This window comes from Onychomys torridus, chromosome 8 (genome assembly GCF_903995425.1).
Source record: "Onychomys torridus chromosome 8, mOncTor1.1, whole genome shotgun sequence".
In the NCBI taxonomy this organism is placed as follows: Eukaryota; Metazoa; Chordata; class Mammalia; order Rodentia; family Cricetidae; genus Onychomys; species Onychomys torridus.
Genome location: NC_050450.1, coordinates 803,095 through 823,331, shown reverse-complemented (window position 1 = coordinate 823,331; position 20,237 = coordinate 803,095). Strand labels below are relative to the sequence as shown.

Sequence of the window (20,237 nt, the reverse complement as noted above, 5' to 3'; positions counted from 1 at the left end):
AAAGGGGTGCACCACCACCACCTAGCTGTCAAGATCCTATCAATTAATCAATAAATAAAAGCTTGTTTATTATTACATGTAGGTATGTTTGTGGTATGTGTGTATGTGTTTGTGTATGTTTGTAGTGTGTGTTTATGTGGGGGGGGCGTGCACATGCATGCCACAGTGCACATGTGGAAGTCAGAGGGTAGTCTGGGATTTGGTTGTCTCTTCCTCCTTTGTGTGGGTTCTTCAGATTAAACCCTTTCACCCACCGAGCCGCTTCATCAGGCCCACACTCTTTGTTTAGCTGTTTAGTGTGGTTGCACACATGCCAGTGTGTGCACATGGAGGTCAGAGGACAGCTTACAGGAGGCGATTTTCTTCTACCTGTGGGTTCCAGAGGTCAAGATCATGTTGATAGCACTCTACCTGCTGAGCTGTCTCACTGGCCCAGCTTCTTTCTTTCGAGACAGGGGCTCATAGTCCGATTCTGGCTTTGAACTCATAATGTAGGCAAGGGTCCTCCAGTCTATACAAACTGGGTTCTGGAGTTACAGGCATGCTTCATCATGCCTGGCTGCTTCTTCCTTAAACAAACAAATAAAAATCCCCAACTTTATTTATTGTGTGTGTGTGTGTGTGTACATGCGTACATGCACAGATCATCAGGCTCCTATCTGACCCTTCCTCCTCCTTTATAGCTGGTCATCCTGCACCAGCATCTCACCTTTTGTTGATCTACTCATCCTTGGACAGGCAGTGTGAACTGCATTGCTGTGAAGGTGGTACATGGACGTCTATCTGAGTCCTGCTTTTCACTGTGTTGAGCATATATGCGGCAGTGGAATTGTTGGCTTGGTGTGCTTATCAGACTACCTTCAATAGCTCAACACTGTTCCAGTTGGGGGTGTTCCCGGTGGTGATGGTGCTCCCACTAGTGATGGTGTTCCCAGTGGTGGTATTCCCAGTGTTGGTGTTCCCAGTGTTGGTGTTCCCACTGGTGGTGTCCCCGCTGGTGGGGTTCCCAGTGGTGGTATTCTCACTGGTGGTGTTCACACTGGTGGTATTCCCAGTGGTGGTGTGAACACTGGTGGTGTTCACACTGATGGTGTTCCCACTGGTGGTGTCCCCACTGGTGGGGTTCCCAGTGGTGGTATTCTCACTGGTGGTGTTCACACTGGTAGTATTCCCAGTGGTGGTGTGAACACTGGTGGTGTTTACACTAGTGGTGTTCACACTGGTGGTATTCCCAGTGGTGGTATGAACACTGGTGGTATTCCCAGTGGTGGTATGAACACTGGTGGTATTCCCAGTGGTGGTATGAACACTGGTGGTGTTCACACTGGTGATGTTCCCACTGGTGGTGTTCCCAGTGGTGGTGTTCCCACTGGTGGTGTTCCCACTGGTGGTGTTCCCAGTGGTGGTGTTCCCACTGGTGGTATTCACACTGGTTGTGTTCACACTGGTGGTGTTCCCACTGGTGGGGTTCCCACTGGTGGTGTTCACACTGGTGGTACGCCAGGGTCCAGTGTGGCTGACCTGCACATCTGACCAACAGTGATCTTAGACAGTTTATATACACCTGTAAGAAAGTCTTTCCTGGAAGCAGAGTAGCTGGGTCCCAGGCCAGCACCCTTTGCTGACAGGCTAGCTGACTCCTTCCCTTATGTCTGCTGCGTGCTTCCCTCATCCCCGTAACACGGCATTGTCTGCATCCCTGTAAGACACAGAATCCCATGTGTGACTACAACCATTGCTGTCTGAATCCCCTCCCTCACACGAAGGCCAAGTTCATACTGGTTCATGATGATCCTGCTGGATTACCAAACTGTGATTTGCCCTTTGTCTTTTTAAAATTATGATTATTTTAAAAATTAGAGGCTGGGGAGATGATTCAGTAGTTGGAGCACTGGCTGCTCTTCCAGTGGACCTGGGTTCGGTTTCCAGCACCCACATAGCAGCTCACACCAGTCTGTAACTCCAGTTCTAGGGCTTCTGACACCCTCATACAGACACATATGCAGGCCAAAACCAATGAACGCGAAGTAAAAGTAAATTATAGTAAATATTTATTTTACGTATGTGAGTGCTTGTATGTATGTATGTATAGCACATACATGCCTGGTCCATGGAAGTTAGACAGGGACATCAGATCCCCTGGAACTGGAGTTAGGGGTGATTATAAGCCACCCTGTGGGAGCTAGGGGTCAAACCTGAGTCCTCTGCAAGAGCAGAAAGTTCTTTAAACCACACAGCCATCCCTGTAGCCCCTGCCTTTTGTCTCCTGCCTTTTTTGAACATTTATGCATTTAGTTAGGTTTTTGAGACAGTGTCACCTTGTGATCCAGCTGGTCTGGAACTCATTACACAGCCCAGGGTGACCTCAAACTTGTGATTCTCCTGCCTTGGCTTGCCAAGTGTGTAGCGCATTACCCCATCTCTCAAATTCTTATTCTTTTTTCCCTTTTGCAGTGCTGGACCTCAAATGCAGTCCTTACACATCCTAGCCAAATGCTCCACCAGTGGTCGGCACTCCCACCCAAGGTTTTAATTTTTATGTCAGAACGATTATCATTTTCTTTTATGCCATAATTATTTCTAGGTGTGGGGGATCTGGACTTCCTAGGGCTTTGTACCCAGAACACTGTCCTGCTGAGCTCCAGCCCCTGTCTGCTCCTCTAGCTTTGACTGTCTGCTAGGCTGAACACACTCTGATTCCATGGGTCATCTTTTCATGTATAGCAGCCTCTTCTGAGGTTCAGTGTCCGTGTGTGGGTTACCCTTGTGGACCTTGGCCTTGTATCTGGCTGCCCCCCCATCTCTTCCTTATCTTCCAGATAGTTCAAATATCAGAGATGGCCCTGTGTTGTATACCATAAAGATTCTTCATAACTTATAGATGTACAATGTAACCTAAATCTCTCTTTGTTCTTAATGGCTTTTAGATTAATTACATGTTCAGAAGATTCTGCCCCACCCCAGCTTGGTTTTTAGTTTGGTTTGGTTTTTAGTCACCTCTGCCTGGATGTTCTTTTATGTCTTGGGCCTAGTTGTGTTTGTCTGTGGAGCTGGGCTGCTGCGGTGCCTGTGGCTGACCATGGCCTGTGAAGCTGGGCTGCTGTGGTACCTGTGATTGACCATGGCCTGTGGAGCTGGGCTACTATGGTGCCTGCTGGTTGTTTGTGGCCTGTGGAATGGGCTGCTGTGGTGCCTATGGCTGGCCGTGGCCTGTGGAGCTGAGCTGCTGCAGTGCCTGTGGTTGACCATGGCCTGTGGAGCAGGGCTGCTTCGGTGCCTGTGGCTGACTGTGGCCTGTGGAGCAGGACTGCTGTGGAACCTGTGGTTGACCATGGCCTGTGGAGCTGGGCTACTATGGTGCCTGCTGGTTGTTTGTGGCCTGTGGAATGGACTGCTGTGGTGCCTATGGCTGGCCGTGGCCTGTGGAGCTGGGCTGCTGCAGTGCCTGTGGTTGACCATGGCCTGTGGAGCAGGGCTGCTTCGGTGCCTGTGGCTGACTGTGGCCTGTGGAGCTGGGCTGCTGTGGTGCCTGTGTTTGACCGTGGCCTGTGGAGCTGGGCTGCTGTGGTGCCTGTGGTTGACCATGGCCTGTGGAGCTGGGCTGCTGTGGTGCCTGTGGCTGACCGTGGCCTGTGGAGTGGGCTGCTGTGGTGCCTATGGCTGACCGTGGCCTGTGGAATGGGCTGCTGTGGTGCCTATGGCTGACCGTGGCCTGTGGAGCAGGGCTGCCGTGGTGCCTGTGGCTGACCGTGGCCTGTGGAGCAGGGCTGCCGTGGTGCCTGGGGCTGACCGTGGCCTGTGGAGTGGGCTGCTGCGGTGCCTGGGGCTGACTGTGGCCTGTGGAGCAGGACTGCTATGGTGCCTGGGGCTGACCATGGCCTGTGGAGCAGGACTGCTGTGGTGCCTGGGGCTGACCGTGGCCTGTGGAGCAGGGCTGCTGTGGTGCCTGTGGCTGACTGGGTCCCCTTGCCTGTCTGCAAGCAATGCTGCTGCTGGGCATCGACACTAAGCCGGCTTCACTCCCTCTGTTTCCTTCACCCTGACTTCTTTGGGTGGCTCTTACTCTCCAGTCTTCCCATAATGCTTTGTGCTGGACCCACATGAACATGAACAGCATGAATTGCACTGGAGCTGCAGAGACCCTGGAAGCCAGCCTGTCCATCTCTACTCTAGTCTGAGGCCCCCTTTCTGGGCTCAGGCCATTGTTCTGGCCTGTCTCTAAAGGTCAGCCTGCTTTTTCTGAGTTCTGGTCAGGCCCATTTCTGGGAAGTCGACCTAATGCTATACATGTAGTGCAGCCCAGCAAGAAACCACCCTTCAACCCTAACCCTGGTAGCCCAGAAGTGAGACCTCTCTGCTGTGACTGTGTGCTGGGGCAGCTGGCTCAGCTGAAAAGATATGGCCCTCAGATAGTTTAGTCAGGAACAAAACTGCAGTATTTATTTTCTTCAGAAAAAAAACATTTAGAGTTTTTTGGGTTTTTTTTTTTTTTTTTAAGCTCCTTCATGTAGATGGAATCTAGGTATGTTATTGTTTAAAAAAAAAAAGTGTTTGTGGTGCATCAGTCACCCGTTTAGTTCTGAACATGATTTATGTGAGGAAATGGTTTTTTTTTTTTAAAAAAATTAAGCTGGAGATATATCCCTGTACGATGCTTCTGTGAAAATGCGGCTTTGTCCAGGCTGTTAATGCAAGTTGTAACAGTGCAGCAGGGGAGGCAGTGTTTACATGTTACATTCCTCCGTGCAGTCAAAATAAGCCTGGAGGGTCTACAGTAGCATTTCTGTATTTTATCAGCTTGGGCTGGGGCAGAGGGGGAGGCCCCGCTCACACTTGGAGGGGCTGTTTCTGCTAGATTTATTTGCCTTATAAATATTCCCTGTGTTTATTTTAACTCGCCTTTAAAATGGAGCTGAAATTAATATGGATCCCAGGGCTGTCCCTGTGGCCCCAGGGTGCCTCCCAGAGCCCGGTGACACTCTGACACAGCTCATCCAGGAGGCCAGGTCAGCAGCCAAGGGCGCATGGCACCACTGTCCGCTGGCTGACAGTTGCTGAGGGGACCACATGGTCTTAGCCCCAGAACCTTGGTGGGATCAGCAGACTTTCAGAGCTCTCCTTCCTTCTGTCTACTTGGGCCCAGGCAGCAGCCAGGATTTATTTCTAGTTCATGTATGTGGGGCATGGTGACTAACGCCGCTAGTTACCCATGAGGTGAGGTGAGCTCAGCATGGCAACTATCGCTGTCTGGGCTTCCAGGATTACCTCCCACTGCCTTTGCCCCTGGGCATCGAGTGAGGAGCCCCTTTCCTCCTTGGATGACATCTCAGTCTCAGAGACCCCAGGGCTGGCAGATGGCAGAGATGGAGCGCTTATGTCTGAGCCCTATCCATAGGAGACATGGTTAAGTGACAACCTTTACCCAGCAGCTGGGTGCTGGCCAAGCAGGGTCACACCTGTCAGCTGTAGTAGATGGAGCACCTGGCTAGAGCCCACGTGTTAGCAACTTCATAGAAAGAACACCTGAGCTGGCAGAGGTGGTCTCAGACTCCTTGTCCTGTCTTAGAGGGGCAGAGGCTGGGCAGTATGAGGCCCAGGCTAGGACTGCAAGCTGGCCCCGCCTTGGCCACCTAGCCACCAGTGTGTGCTGGGCCTGGTTGTCTTTCCCATTGCATGGAGAAGGGAGGAGTGGGTAGAGAGGGCACAATACAGGGAAGAGTAGTGGTGAGACAGTGGCCACTGTGGACAGGCACCCACTGCCAGTGAGGACGCTGAGAGTGTGGAAGGTAGCTGATCCCTTGTGGAAAAACTGCCCCTCTGATCTAGCAAGGCCTACAGTGGGAGGATGTGAGGTGAGAAAAGTGAGCTTGCTCCTTATCCCTGCTTTAGGGCTGCAGGACTTGCCATTGGGGTTCACTCATAGATCATGGGGCCAGTGTGTGGGGTTAAGGGAGTGACAAGAGCTGGCCCTGCCTCTAACCCTGCAGCTCAGACTGTCTCCTGCATGCCCAGACCTCCAGAGAGCCTCTGTGCCCCACAGAATCTCAAGCCTGACCCCCAACTGACCTGGCCTAGCACTCCTGACCCCTCTTTTCTGTATTTCTAGATACCCAAACCATGAAAGAGGGTCCCACGGTCACTCTTCCACACCCCCTTGACCTCCTGCAGGCTGATCAGTGGTTGAGTTGCTAGGCTCAGTCTCTGGTCCTGAGCTGACACACTCAGGACAGTGAGGAGGCCACAGTGAGCGAGCAGCTGCCTCTGCAGCTTCTCTGACACTGGGCCTGAGCCCCAGGAGCTGAGCTGCTGTTTCCAGGTAACAGTCACAACCTGCTTTGTTCCTGCTGTCCCTTCACACCGCTTTTGGTCCCCAAAAGGCTTACAGAGATTAGGGGCCTCTGCTGTTAGACCCATTCAAACCATCCTGGCTACATACCACACTGGCCCTAGAAATGGTGGTGGCTGAGGCCAGCCCATAACTGTCCACTCCCGTGTGCCCGTGCCAACCTGAGGCTTCTGTCTCTGGGCACTATGAAGCAGAGTGTTTTGCCTTATGAGACAGGGTCTCTAGTGCAGGCTAGGCTGGAGCCTACTGTAGCCCAAGCCAGCCTCACCTTCATGACAGCCCCACCTCCCTTTCCTGAGTGCTATGACTATAGGTGTGTGTCAGCATGCCAGACTAGAGAATCCTTGTAATGGGCCAATTTAATGCCACCATCCAAGTTGGTCTGGAAGTAGCTTTGGTCTGACCCTCATTAAGTCGGGAAGCTGCCCAAGGTTCTGTGGCCATTTTTCTCCCATGCTAAGCACACAGGAGTTAGAAAGGTACATTTTATCTTAGAATAGCCACTTAGAGCCATGGCTTCATAATATTCTCATTTTGTGCCCAGTTTCTGTCTATTTCATGTGATACTCTGGTGAGGCAGAAGCAAGAGCAGCTGTCAGCCTGAGACCTGATTCTCAGCTTTTCTGCTTGTTGGCCTGTGTGGGGCCAGGACCTTGGGCAGCTCCCGCTACTCAGGGCTGGCCCAAGGGCAGACCCCAGAGGGTTGGGTGGTGCTGGCAGGTCCAGGCAAATCTGGAGCCAGCTCCACTAGGATGGAGGATTTGTGGTTTCTCCTCTCTGGAGCTGCTTTCCTGGAGTGTCTGTGGCTCTGCGGCTGTGACTGGCACTTCCTGGACTGGTAGTACTACCAAGGAGCCAGGTGCTCCTGTGAGACTGTCCCTTGTGTGGGTGTGCCTCCCGGAGAGAGGATTAGGGTCCTGCCGGCTGAGAGGCAGACTGAACACCCTGTAAGCCTAGCTTCACAGGTCTGTGTTAATGCCCTTGTTTCTGCTTCCTCCTGGCTTTCAGTTCTGACAAGCAAGCTACCCTGTGATTAGACTAATCTCATGGTAGTCATGCATCCATGGAGAGTGTTGGCACACTAAAAGGCACAGAGATCACCACACACACACACACACACACACACACACACACACACACACACACTCACACACTCACACATAGATTGGGTTCAAGGCTACCAGGGTATAGGATGGTGACTTCTGGTTGAGCAGACAGAGATCTGGCCTCAGGGTCTTTAAATACAGTGTTAACTCTCAGGCTCCCAGGCCTTCCTCCAGACTGCCAGCACCACTGTCCCCTGTGCCCGGGTAGCTACACTGGTCACTGTGCCTTTGCAGCTGGTCCTGAGTGAGTATGGCCAATAGAAACCAGTCTACAGCTGCCAGCCTCTAGGAACTGTCTCCAATCTGGAAGCTTCATGTTTTGTCTTGGCTTTTGTTCCAGTCTCCTCCCCTTCCTCCCTCTCTCCCTCCTCCCCCCCCTCCTCCTCCCCTCCTCCTCCCCCTCCTTCTTCTCCCCTCCTCCTCCCCCACCTCCTCCTCCCCTCCTCCTCCCCCACCTCCTCCTCCCCTCCTCCTCCCCTCCTCCTCCTCCCCTCCTCCTCCCCCTCCTCCTCCCCCTCCTCCTCTTCCCCCTCCTCTCCCTCTTCTTTTTTCAAGGGTCCAGGCTGGCTTCAAACTCTATGTAGCTTGAGATGGCTTCGAGTTCACGGTCTGCCTACCTCCACTTCACAAGCGCTGGGATTGCAGGCATGCAGGCCATTCCTAGAACTTCAGTCCTCTGACTTCTTTTGTTCATCTTTCAAGAAATGAACATTCCCATTAATTGGTCAGTTAGAGGGAGAGGTGGAGTAAACCAATGCTAACTATCATCCTGGCTCATAAAATAAATGGCCCAAGGTCACTGTCCATTCAAGCAAGATGTGAGCTTTTGTAGATTTCAGTGCACACACTCAAGACTCCCCCACCCGCAGGAATGTGCCTGCCTGTGGGTGTCTGTCTTCCCTGTGTGTGCTTTAGAGTTGGCAATTTGGAGTTGGTGGCCTGAGGGCTGGGGGCACTTGAGAAGTGGTTCCCCACCTTCTGTTGTGGGGCCACCTCAGAAGGAGGTCCACAGTGCTCCTGGGGCTCTGTGGGAGCAGATGGTGATCCCTGGCTGCCCGCCCACCTGTCTCCTACACCCAGCCTGCTTTGTGGGAGGCTGGGAGGCACACATGAACTACAGAAACAGAAGAATCAGGTTCTGGAGACTTGCTCCATGTTCAGCAATGTGGTAGGAGGGCCTAGGAATGGGTGTCGGGGACTAAGCTGGCCTGGGGAGAGTCTGAAGGGAGCTTGAGATAAGTAGAGAGACCCAGTCACCAACAGAAGGCTACACTGGTGTTGCCCTACCAGGCTGGGTCTCCACAGCTTGCTGGGAGGCGGGGACTGGGAAGTGCATGCTCATCAGGGAGCTGAGAGCAAAGTTGCTGCTTGTTGGATACCCACAGACTTACCATCTGTCCTCCAGGTGAGGCAGCATGACCACAGCAGGCTAGTTCTGTTTGCTGTTTGCTTCTAAAGTAACTTCGGGTTCCATATCTTAAATGGCTCAGATGTCTCACTGTATACATCAAATCCAAAAAGCGTTGGGTTGTATACTTTGGAAAGAGTCTCTCCTGTGTGGGCGTTTGCAGGCAGACAGATGCACACTTGCATCCTGTGTATGTTTCTTGGGCATTGTCAGTTCATTGGGGGCCTGGAAAGCACCTCTGTTCTGCTGGCCTGCATGGGATCCCAGGATCCCCTGTCCAAATTCATCACATCCTGAGTGGGATTGTATGGCCAGCTGGGGCCACCTTGTACTGAGCCAGTCAGTGTGGTTCTGTCCCAGCTCCTGTGCAGAAGCCGCATGCCAGATGGTTCCCGCAGGGCACCTGCACAAGTATTCCAAGGGATCCGCCGCTTTTTGAAATGGAATTATATCATTAGTACTTGCCAGGATTAGTACTGACATCAGGCTTATCCATCCTTACATCACCTGCTCTTGTTCAAAGACTGAAGGGGTGATCTGACGAGCCCACCCACATGCAGCCGCCCTGGCTGGCAAGCCTTGTTTCCTCAGCCCTTTTACATGAGTGTGCATATATGTGCCTGTGTGTTTATGCCTGGGTATGTATATGAGAGGATGTGGACAGGTGTGTGTGAGCATTTGTCTATGCTAGTGTGTTTACAGTGTGTATGTGCATGCAAAGGACTTTTCATGTTTGCATGTCCCTGTATGTGCAGGTGTGTGTGTGTGTGTGTGTGTGTGTGAGAGAGAGAGAGAGAGAGAGAGAGAGACAGAGAGAGAGAGAGACAGAGAGACAGAGAGAGAGAGAGAGAGAGAGACAGAGAGACAGAGACAGAGAGACAGAGAGAGAGAAGGGGGGAGATATCTTGGTCCTGGGCCCACATGCGGTTAGGTTGACAGACAGGCCTGGGCTCTGTTCACAGAAGCTGCTTGCCATACGCCTTCTCCCCAGTCTGACCCTCTTGTGTCCTACCAGGTCATCCTTGCTTCTATCCTGGCTCAAGAGGTTCTGAGGAGTAGAAGAGGGACATCTCTCACGTGGCCACCGGTGCCTGGTGCTGCCTATGCTTTCCACAGGCCAGGGGTCACTTGCCACTGACCACACCCTTTACTACCAGGCAGTTTGCTGGTTCAATAGCACTGTTTGCGGTGTTGTATTTCATAGCTGTAGCCTTTAGGAAGCGGGTTCTATACCTTGGCACACCTGTTTGAATAGTCAGCCTCAGCTGTCATTGGCTTATGAGTACCTGGCAGGAAGGCTACAGGGCCCATCTTTGTCCCAGCCTTGGAGCAACAGCATGTGACCCTGCTGGTACTTAGTGTGCTCTTTCCTGGTTTCTTCTGCAGGTTGGTGGTTGGAGCCAGTTGTATCCTTTGCCAAAGTGCAGATGGCCATCCTTAGGAATGATGCTTGGCCCCTTTCCATTTCCCTCCCAGGAGATACTGTGTTCTCTTGTGTGGGGATTCAGCTGGACCTGTTAGGGTTGGGGGTCTGGGCCCAGGGAACTGCTTGAGGCTGACCTTTAAAGGCTACCACTTCCTGAGCTCACACTGAGTCGGCTAGGGCAGCTGGAGAGGGCTGCAAGGCAGTCACATGGCTGTGATGAGCATCTCCCTTGAGAGCAGCCCTGATCTGACCTCATCCCTGCAGGAGAAGCAGTCAGATCAGGAAGGGTCAAGAGGGGAGCCCTGGGGTGCTTAGGGTCAGGACAGGATGTAAAGGGGAAGACAAAAGCCCCAAGGCTGGGCATAGGAGCACAGGCCACAGGGAGTGCTCTGTGGCTCTACCCACAAGGCTCTTCGCTCTTAGGTCTGGCCAACAGCTCTCCATTGAATCTCCACCCTCTCTCCTGGAGGCTGAGACTAAATAGCAGAGCCAGATGGAAGGCCATGGAGACATAAACCTCTCTAACCTGTGGGTGCTGTTGGGAGAGCTTGAAGCTTGGGCTGCACTTGAGACCCAGGGCCCGGGGCTCTCTGAAGCTTTCAGCAAAGGCCCCTTGTGGTGCTGAGCAGGGACAGGGGTCCTGGGCTGGTGGAGCAGGGTCCAGGCTCTATTGCCCCTCTGCTCCCTAACTCACCATCAGTTAGTGTTCCTTAGCCTGCTGCTGAAGATGTGGCCCTAGAGTGTGCTGGCTTCCTCACAGGGATTGGACTGGATACCACAGTCATGATGCGCAGCATCCCTCTCCGAGGCTTTGACCAGGTAGTGCCCAGGAGCCCCTACTCCCACCTGGGATCTGCCCCTCCCATGAAGCCACCCCCCCTTTTTTTTTTGTCTACCTTACCTTGCCCCAAGCAGGTGCAGGTGTGGCCTAGGGGAGAGGCCTGAATATTTAGAAACAGTTCCTTAAAAGCCAGGTGTCCTGGCACTTGAGAGTCTGAGGCAGGAGGATCATCGGAGTCCAAGAGTGGAGGCCAGCCTGGGCAGTATTTCAAGCCCCATCCCCCAAAATAAGTCACCCATTAAGATTCAAAATTGAGATGCCAAATATTTTATGTCCTCTACCAAAGACAATCCAGTCCTCGCTCATGTTAAACTTTGATTACAGAAGCCAGGGCAAAGTCAGCTGAACATGGGATGAACTGGGTCCACAGTCTCATGACCCCTTCTTCCATCATCCTACCCCACAAACACCTTCCCATGCAACTGTGTGTGTGGCTTCATCCTAAAGCTGTGCCACCACAGCTGAGGGTGTGCATGCCAAGCCCCTCTACAGGGACACAACATTGGGGGCTGTCGGTGTCCTGCCGCCAGGGGAGATGTTGGCAGCAGCCAGGCTGCAGACATAGAGGAGGCCAGAGGTAAAGGGGTCTGCAGGAAGAGCGCTGGACTCTCAGGCTAGGTGGTAGTGCCTGCTGGGCACTGAGCAGGCCCCATAGTTCCCCTTAGAGACTTGCACGTCTACGTCCATCAGGCATCTGGTGGCATGTAAACTGTTTAGCAGCTAATGAGTCAGTTCCTTTTTTTGGGACAAATTGAGATATGCTCCCTGATATGAAGGGCTCCTCATATAAGTGGGCCAGCATGAAGCACCTCACCTAGGTAGATGTCCCAGGATTTAAATAGTGATTGTTTATGTAACCCCCAGGCAGCAGTGTCTAGTCTCTGTGTTGGCTTACAGAGTTGCATATGAACTGGGCTCTGCTGCAGCTAGGCCTGGTGATACATGGGGCCCTGTGGGCAGGGAGGTGATTACAACACCCTCACCAACTCCCAGCCTGGGCCTGCACCACTTTCCTGCGGTCAGCTCCCCCACCTTCCTGAGGGCAGTGAGGGGATGTGGGTGACCCCCCAGTGGGGACTGGGTGGGGAGTGGAAGGCCAGAGATCCCATGACCGAAAGAAGAGGCTGAAGTGGTCTCAGAATCTGGTAACTGGGAGCCAGGAGGTAACTTGGCTTCCCGACCTGGCCTCCAGAATCATAGAACAAGGGGACCCAGAGGTGGGTGGTGGGTACCCCATCTTCTTCTCTGGGCAGAACCCTGTTGTGGCCTTACCAGGCATTCAGGAGCAAGGTGGAAGGCTAGGGGCTCTCTTAGTGCTTATTGCCAGTAGTGACCTGTCCTAAGGTATCTTCTTGTGCTTTGCAGCAAATGTCATCGTTGGTCACAGACCACATGGAATCTCATGGTACCCGATTCCTGAAAGGCTGTGTCCCCTCCCTCATCAAAAAACTCCCAACTGGCCAACTGCAGGTCACCTGGAAGGACCAGGCCTCTGGCAAAGAAGACACAGGCACCTTTGATACTGTCCTGTGGGCCATAGGTAAGGAAGCAGAGAGCCACACATATGCTGTCTCTACCTCAAGGAAACCAGCAGAACCAAATTCCCTTGGAACAGGGGTCTTTACCTTCTTTCCCTGCACCTCCAGGTTCCCCACTCTGCTGGCTCCCAAGCAGGATGGCCACTGCCTGGTACACCTTGCAGGCCACTGCGAAAGCCTGCAGGCACAGTGCCTAACCAGGCTGTCCCAAACACACTGTTCCTCTGTTTCTTTTTTCATTGCCATGTGCTGTTCTGGAAATGCAAACCAAAGAAGAGATTTGGTGGTGTCACCAGGCATCACCATTCGGGAAAGGTGTTGTGAGGCCTTCCACACCCCTTCCTTCATAGATTGTTTTTAAGGCTTCAGTGTAAATCCTAGAGATTTCCTATAGGGCTTAAACCTTAATAGATCTATCTTGAATGAATTAGATGTTTGCTTTATAACATAATTTCAAGCTAGATGTTGTTGTTATTGTTTGCTCACTTTGAGGCAGTGTCTCACATAGCCCAGGATAACCTCAAGCTACATGTGTAGCCAAGGATGAGCTTGAACTTATCTTCAAGTACTAGGATTATAGGCATACACTGTCATCCATCTCTGATTTAAGCCAGTTGTTTTTCTCATAGAAATGATATGTTGGGGGAGGAGGGAAGTGATCCATAGAGGACTGCGGAGTCCGTCAGTCGGTCAGTGCTGCAGCATGAGTTGGTTGCCCAGCACCTGAAGTAAAAAGCTGGGTTTGAGCCGGGCGGTGGTGGCACATGCCTTTAATCCCAGCACTCAGGAGGCAGAGGCAGGTGGATCTCTGTGAGTTTGAGGCCAGCCTGGTCTCCAAAGCGAGTTCCAGGAAAGGCACAAAACTACACAGAGAAACCCTGTCTCGGGAAAAAAAAAAAAAAGCTGGGTTTGGTGGAGCCTACTTGGTAATTCCAGAGCTGGGGAGGGAGAGCTGGGGAGGGAGAGCTGGGGAAGTAGAAGCAGGTGGACCCCTGGGGCTTGCTGGATAGGCAGCCTAGCCTGTTGAGTAAGTGCCAACATGTCTCCATAATACAAGGAGGACAGCCCTGGGGAATGACACCTGAGGTTAACATCTGGCCTTCACACATATGCACATATACACGTGCATACCTGCATATACATGTGTTTTCACAGGAACACACAGTGATGTGTTTTTAAGTTTTAAAAATGGCAGTCATACATATAACATAAGCGTTCTGTTTTAATTATTTGGTACTCAGCTCTGTGGCGTTAAGGGCATTCACACCACTGTGAGCCATCACCGCCATCAGAGCATTACCCCACTCCAGAGCCACTTTTTACTGCACATTAGCTTCCTCCCGCCCTCCTGCCTGGCACCCTCCACTGCACTTTCTACCGTAACTTGATGACTCCAGGAACTTATAAATGGACTCATACTGCATTTATTTTTTTGTTCCTGGCCCAAGTCACTTATCATAATGTCCTCAAGGTTTATCCATGTGCTAGCTACCATGTGTCATAATTTCCTTCCTCTTTAAGGCTGAACCATTTTGTTTACCCATCCATCTGTTAATGGACATGCAGGCTGCCTTCACCTTTGGTGATTGTCAGTACTAGTGCAGTGAACACAAATGTCCACAAGCCAGCTCTGTGGATACAGGCCAGAGGATGTGGTTCATTAACAGAGGCTTGCCTAGTGTGTCCCAGGCCCAGGTCCCATCCTGGCAGTGTGTATTGCTTTCACTTGCTCTCATCCCTTTCCGTGGATGGGAGGCCCAGTTTGTCATGGGGATAAAGGCCTAGCAGGTGAGGCTGTACATACCTAGCTGCTGCTGACTTTGTTAGGGAGAAGGAAGGTGTAGCCAGTGGAATACTTACAGGGCCTGGGTCTATGTGATGAGGGTTGTGGAGGCTCAGCCGGAGGCCAATGGTGAGAACAGAGATCCAAGATGCTACTCCTGTCACAAGCCTACTGGGAGACCAGCACACAGGTCATGGTGAATGGGATCATATATGCACACCACGTCCCCACATGAACATCCCTGCCCACCTTAGTGTGAGTACCTTCTGGTTTGGGCTTCTAGTTTTCCTGGCTTCCTCATGAACTTACACATTGACACAGGGAATACCTGGGTCAATGGAAACTTTTCTTAGGGCTTTGCCCCAGATTATCTGGCTCTCTGGAGTCTGCTTGATGTGAGCCAGGCAGGGCTCAGAAACCAGATCACCCTCTGAAACCTCCTTTTGCTCCATCCCAATGAGCAGGTGGTCTTCAGGTGTGCCAGAGGGGCTGTCCAAGGCAAAATAGGCCCCAGAATGGCTTTCTAAGGAACAGGGCTGCATCACAGAGCAATATGCTTCTGGAGATGAACTTGTTTCTGAATTCTTCAATAGAAATAAAAAATGAGGTTGAATCCAGAGGAGATGGACCAATGGTTCAGATCACACAGAAGAGGGGTGTAAATGTGGATCTGAATGCCCCAGCACGAATACAGCATTGCCCTAGCAAAAGCTGACCAGTCACCAGAGAGTACGCTCTTGGTCTCATCATAAAAAATAATCTTTAAATAAGCTCGTTATGAACAGTACAAAAGAGTAGGTGACCTCCTAGAGCCCAGAGGGTCCGGTGTATTGTAAGTGGTGAGGAGACAGCTCTTTTCTCACCCCGCCCCACTTCTCTGTACCTCACCTTGGGCACAGGGGAACCCTGTGCTGCCTTTATTGTTTTTGATTGTTTGATTTGTTTTTGAGACAGGGCCTCACTACACAGTCCAGGCTGATTTGATCTCATAATGTAGTCTGAACTGGGCAGTGCTCCTGCTTTAGTCTCCCAAGCCCTAAGCCACCAGAGCATGTCACTGTGCCCACTCTTGCCACTCAACTGTGCGGCCTGATGCTGCAGGGTCTGTGCCTTTGCAAAGCCTGGGTCCCCTGGCTTCCAGGGCTCCTCCTCAGGCAGAGCTCCGTCCCTCCCTTGCTGGGAGCCTGTTCTACTTTTTTTGTTGTTTTCAAAAAGAGAATCCCCCAGACACGCTGCTGGAGTGATTGATGCTGGGGGTGGAAGCTTTTCGAAGTCCTTGGCCTCTGACCCTGCTTCCCCAGGGCTGTGGCAGTGGCGGCAGTGGTTTCTGGCACGCCTTCTGGGTGGTGGGGCTGGCACACGGGCATGTGCTGACTTCACCATCCCCATCTGAGCCAGGTTTTGTAAACATTCAGGAGCCACTTCCCACTTGAACAACTGGGACTTTTTTCTGCAGCTCACACCGATAAGCCTTTAAGGAAGCATTATTCCTGCTTGCTATAAGGTGATGCACCCCAGGAGGTTAAAACAAAATACAGGGCTGCAGAGCTGGTACCTCAGACATCTCTGTGGATCGTGCTTCCCATCCAAGCAGCTGGTAATGTGTCCAACATGCCAGGCTTTGAGGGACATTTAATAAAGGGATGGATGCTCTTCCAGGCCCCCACGACACCCATGGCCAGGAGAGGCCCCAGCACCCTATACCCGACCAGTTTTCTATAGTCGGTGAGAACGTGAGGCTGCAGCCACAGCACAGTGGTGGTGCATCCTGGAAGCCGAGAGGGGCAGTCAGCCTTTTTCTCCACACGGCCTTGATCTCCAGTGGTGGATTAAACATATTAGCAGTTAAAGCAGTTAATTGCTGTGCAGGGGCCCCTCATTGTTTGTCTCTGAATCACCCGCCCACACCAGGTGTCTCAGATAATAGACTGGGAACCTCAGCGCGGAGGATTTCCTGTCTGCAGATGTGCCGATTACAGCGCTGAGTGAAGACAGTCAGCCTGCAGTCCAGGCAGGCGGGATCTGCTCTGCCTAGCCAGGAGTTAACCAGTTGTGGCCTGAATTGGCGCTGTCTGGGGAGCTGGCCCAGGACAGCCCCAACAGATGCCTTCCTGAGGCCTGGCTGTCCTTGAGCCGAGCTGAGATTTGGTTTTAAGGAAGACTTATGGAGTCTCTGGAGAACAGCCTGGGGAAACTGAGTAGAGATTGACCTTTGCCCCTAGGCTGCCAGAGCACATCCAGGCAGTTCTCTGTTCCTGCCCAGGAAGGGTGACAAGGCTGTGGCACATTCGTTCCTGGGTCACATGGACTCCTTCCCAGTCTGTGGAACAGGGGCCTTGCCGCACTTACATAGTCCCTATTACCTTAAGAGCTGGGGACAACAGTCTGAGGAACCTGCCTAGAGAGGTGGAGTGACAGGTGAGACCTGGGGGAGGGATTCTCCTGATGCTTACCCCAGGCTGCCAAGCCATTTCTTCCTGTTCAGGCTTCATCTTGGAGAACCTAGTATATTGTTTTCATTGTCATCATGGTGTGCCTGGGTGAAGTCCAGGTCTGAGCCTCTGAGATGGTGTGCGAGCAGCCAGGCAGTCTGGCTATTAGGCATTGGAGCTAGACTTCCCAGCTTCTGTCTGACCCCATGTGGAGGCTGTACTGGTCATCCACCTGACATGTGCACCTGGTCCACAACCAGGGAGGCTGTAGGGACACCCAGTGTTTGGAGGCCAACCTCAGCCCAGGATGAGCTATATAGTGTGGCTCTCTGTTCACACCCAGGACTACCTATTTGTGTATATGCAAATGACATGTCCACATGACCGACAGTCCTGCAGCAGGGGAAAGGGTAGAACTAACAGAATCAAGCTCCACAGGGTGGACATTTATCACTAGGAATGTTCTGAGCTCAGCAAAAGAGGAGGCGCAGCTTTGGGCTGCCTGGAGGTTTTGAGAGGTGGCTTGGTCCCCGGGACTGAGTGCTAAGCTAAGACTCTGAAGAGGAGCCTGTAGTCTCACTGTGGGTCTCACAGGTGTTCAAGTGTTCCTGGGACCCTCACAGCTGTAGGTGGGCCTAAGGTATATTGAGTCAGGGCCATAATAGAAAAAGAGAAGGATGGAGAGGGAAGGGAAGCAGAGGTTGGGGTTTAGCAGTAGACATATTTAACAGGCTGGAGGTCCTGGGTTCAATTCTCAGGACTAAGTAAATGACTAAACAAAGAAGGGAGCTGGCCTGGTGGCGCTCACCTGTAAACCTTGTTCTCTGAGACAGAAGGATTGCCACGATTCCAAGGGGAGCATGGGCTAGATCAGGAGTTTGGAGCCAGCCTGGGCTACAGAGTAAGACCTTACTCCCCCATATTCCTCCCCAAAAAAGAGTCAAAGAAGGCTAGGGATGTAACTCAGTTGGATTGAGTCCTCAGCTTCATAGAAACTGGGTATCAACAGGCACATACCTGTAATGCCAGCACTGGGGAGGCAGGTGGGAGGATCAGTTTAAGATCATCCTCAGCTACAGAGTGAGCCAGAGACTAGCATGGTTTACATGAAACCCTGCCTACAAAAGAACACATGAACACAGATAAGAAGGTGAAAAGCAATTTAAAAACAAAACAGCCTCAATGGAACAGGCAAGCAATTACCAGGCTCACTGCATTGGAGCAGCACTGTGGGCTTCACGGGACAGTTGCCTAGGCTCTCCATACAGGCCTTTGTGGGCCTCAGACTGTCCCAAGGCCACAGTGTGTACTTCTCTGTCCAACTCCATGCCACCTGGTGTGGCCATATTAGTTTGGATCACAGCCCTTCACTCACCCTCCCTGTTCCTGCTGGCACTTAAATCTCACCTCATTTCACGGATTACCCTTCCCTGGTGGGAACATGTGCTGTAGGCAGGCATGAAATTGGAGGGCATGCTCGTTTAACTAGCGTGGATCAGAGAGGCGCAGGGTGCTGCTTGTTGCCTTCTGCCTGCACACCCCTGTATCCAGCAGATAGGTGGTAATGGCTGATGCCTGCACACCCCTGTATCCAGCAGATAGGTGGTAATGGCTGATGGCTGCATTATTATTCAGTAGGCCTGCTGCCCTCTCTAGCCACCTCCTGGGGAAGGGTCAACTATTCAGGAGGGACAACAGCAGGCTTTTGGAGGTGTGTGTGTGTTTGTGTGTGTGTGTGTGTGTGGGTGGTGGTGGTGGTGGTGGTGGTGGTGGTGGTGTGCTGTGGAAGTGACAGCCAGAGATTCTCAGCACAGTGCTCAGCACACACATACTCGGGGCCTATGTCTACATTTACTCGGAGGAGAGGAAAATTGTGCATTTGAACTTGTGTTTGAATGCCTTCATTGTAGAAGAAATGGTAGAGCACCATGTATCAGTCACATGTGAAGCTCTTATAAGGCAAGAAAGGCAACAGGCAAAGTCAGGGATTGGCAGTTTGCAAAAGAAATGCCATTAATAAATAGTAGGCAGAAAACCATTGCATTAGTCACCAGAGAAATGCAAATTAAAACAGCAGGAGAGGTGCTGTGCCAAGGCCAGAGTCTAAACAAACAAACAAAAACAGCTACTTGCTACAAGCTGGAAGCCTTGTCCTCCAGTCCAGCTTCCCTTCCTCCGAGGGTCAGCGGTGAGACACCAATGTCTTCCTGTTCAGGAGCATGTTGCCACCACTACACTTGCCCTAGAGCTGAGGCTGGGGGATGAAGCCACAGAAACTGACTGAACTAACTGGCCCTGGTGCAGCAGGTTCTGGAGAGGTACTGAGCACAGTGCACACTGACAAACGTGGCTGCCTTCCAGCATGGCCTGAGCACAGTGTTTGCTGGGGACACTGCTCAGCATGTTGGCTGGCACCTTGCTTCTCACTTTGTGAATGTGTCACTGGGTCTAGAGTGCCTAGAGCCACCTGCTTAGGTGGAGGAGCCCTGGGGTGCTACCTGGCACCTGTTTTCTACTTTCCATGGGTTTGAGACCTGAGCTCAGGAGGTGCCTACATCTCTGATGGGCCTTCAGTGCCAGGAGGGAGATTGGACCCAGCTCTGATCCCAAGCGAGAGAGCATAGCTTGAGGGAGCTGTGACACTATGTCTGAGGTCACAGGGCCCACCCTGTTCCCTGTGGTCTGTGTCCTGGCTGTAGGGTTTGCCTCAGTTTCAGGGAATGGTCCCACAATATAGGATGCCTAGGGAGAGGCAGGCTTTCTGACCTCTGGGCCGTACTAATAACCGTTTTCAAGGCCTCGGTGTAGCCATGGCTGCCAATCCTGGCCCTTCCCCCACTTCTTCTACCATCCCTTCCAGAAGCATTTGCCACACACTAGCCAAGTTCTTTGCCACACTGTCTGCTCCTCTATCCAGTGTGTTCCTCACACCACAGACTTGGCTCACATGTCCCTGCACTTCCCAAATGTATATATACAACATGTCCTAGGAAATCTTGGCTTTGCAATAGACCATGACAGGTACTTAGTTCCTCCCCTACCTTCTCTCCTGGCACTACTTTCAGATGTGTGCATTGTGTATCTGAACCTGGAAGGTTATCCCAGCGCTAACAAAGCCTCCTATGGCACAGTGGCTCCAAGGCTGTTGTAATGCCGTGACCATGTGTATGGAAATAAACCTGTTGAAATAAACAGGTCTGTGCTTCAGTTGCCTGTAGCGCTCAGTGTAGTGAGTGTTGTATGCAGTTGCACACGTGTGGGCCACACAGGTAAGGTAGGCTAGAGCACCTGGGTGTAAGAATACTCTATCTTCACACAGGGTCAAACCACTCAGTGACACATTTATCAGAATGTATC

General features: G+C 52.0%; 1 protein-coding gene across 6 annotated transcripts in view; it reads left to right on the top strand.

Annotated features, from left to right (window-relative positions):
• Txnrd2 (thioredoxin reductase 2) overlaps positions 1 to 20,237 on the top strand; it is an 89,591-nt gene that overhangs the window by 54,791 nt on the left and 14,563 nt on the right. For all 6 annotated transcript variants that reach the window (XM_036195427.1, XM_036195426.1, XM_036195425.1 and 3 more), the window contains 3 exons: positions 10,247 to 10,266; positions 11,014 to 11,105; positions 12,493 to 12,667. In XM_036195427.1, coding sequence (XP_036051320.1) covers positions 10,247 to 10,266; positions 11,014 to 11,105; positions 12,493 to 12,667 — 287 coding nt within the window. The remainder of the gene's footprint in view (positions 1 to 10,246; positions 10,267 to 11,013; positions 11,106 to 12,492; positions 12,668 to 20,237) is intronic.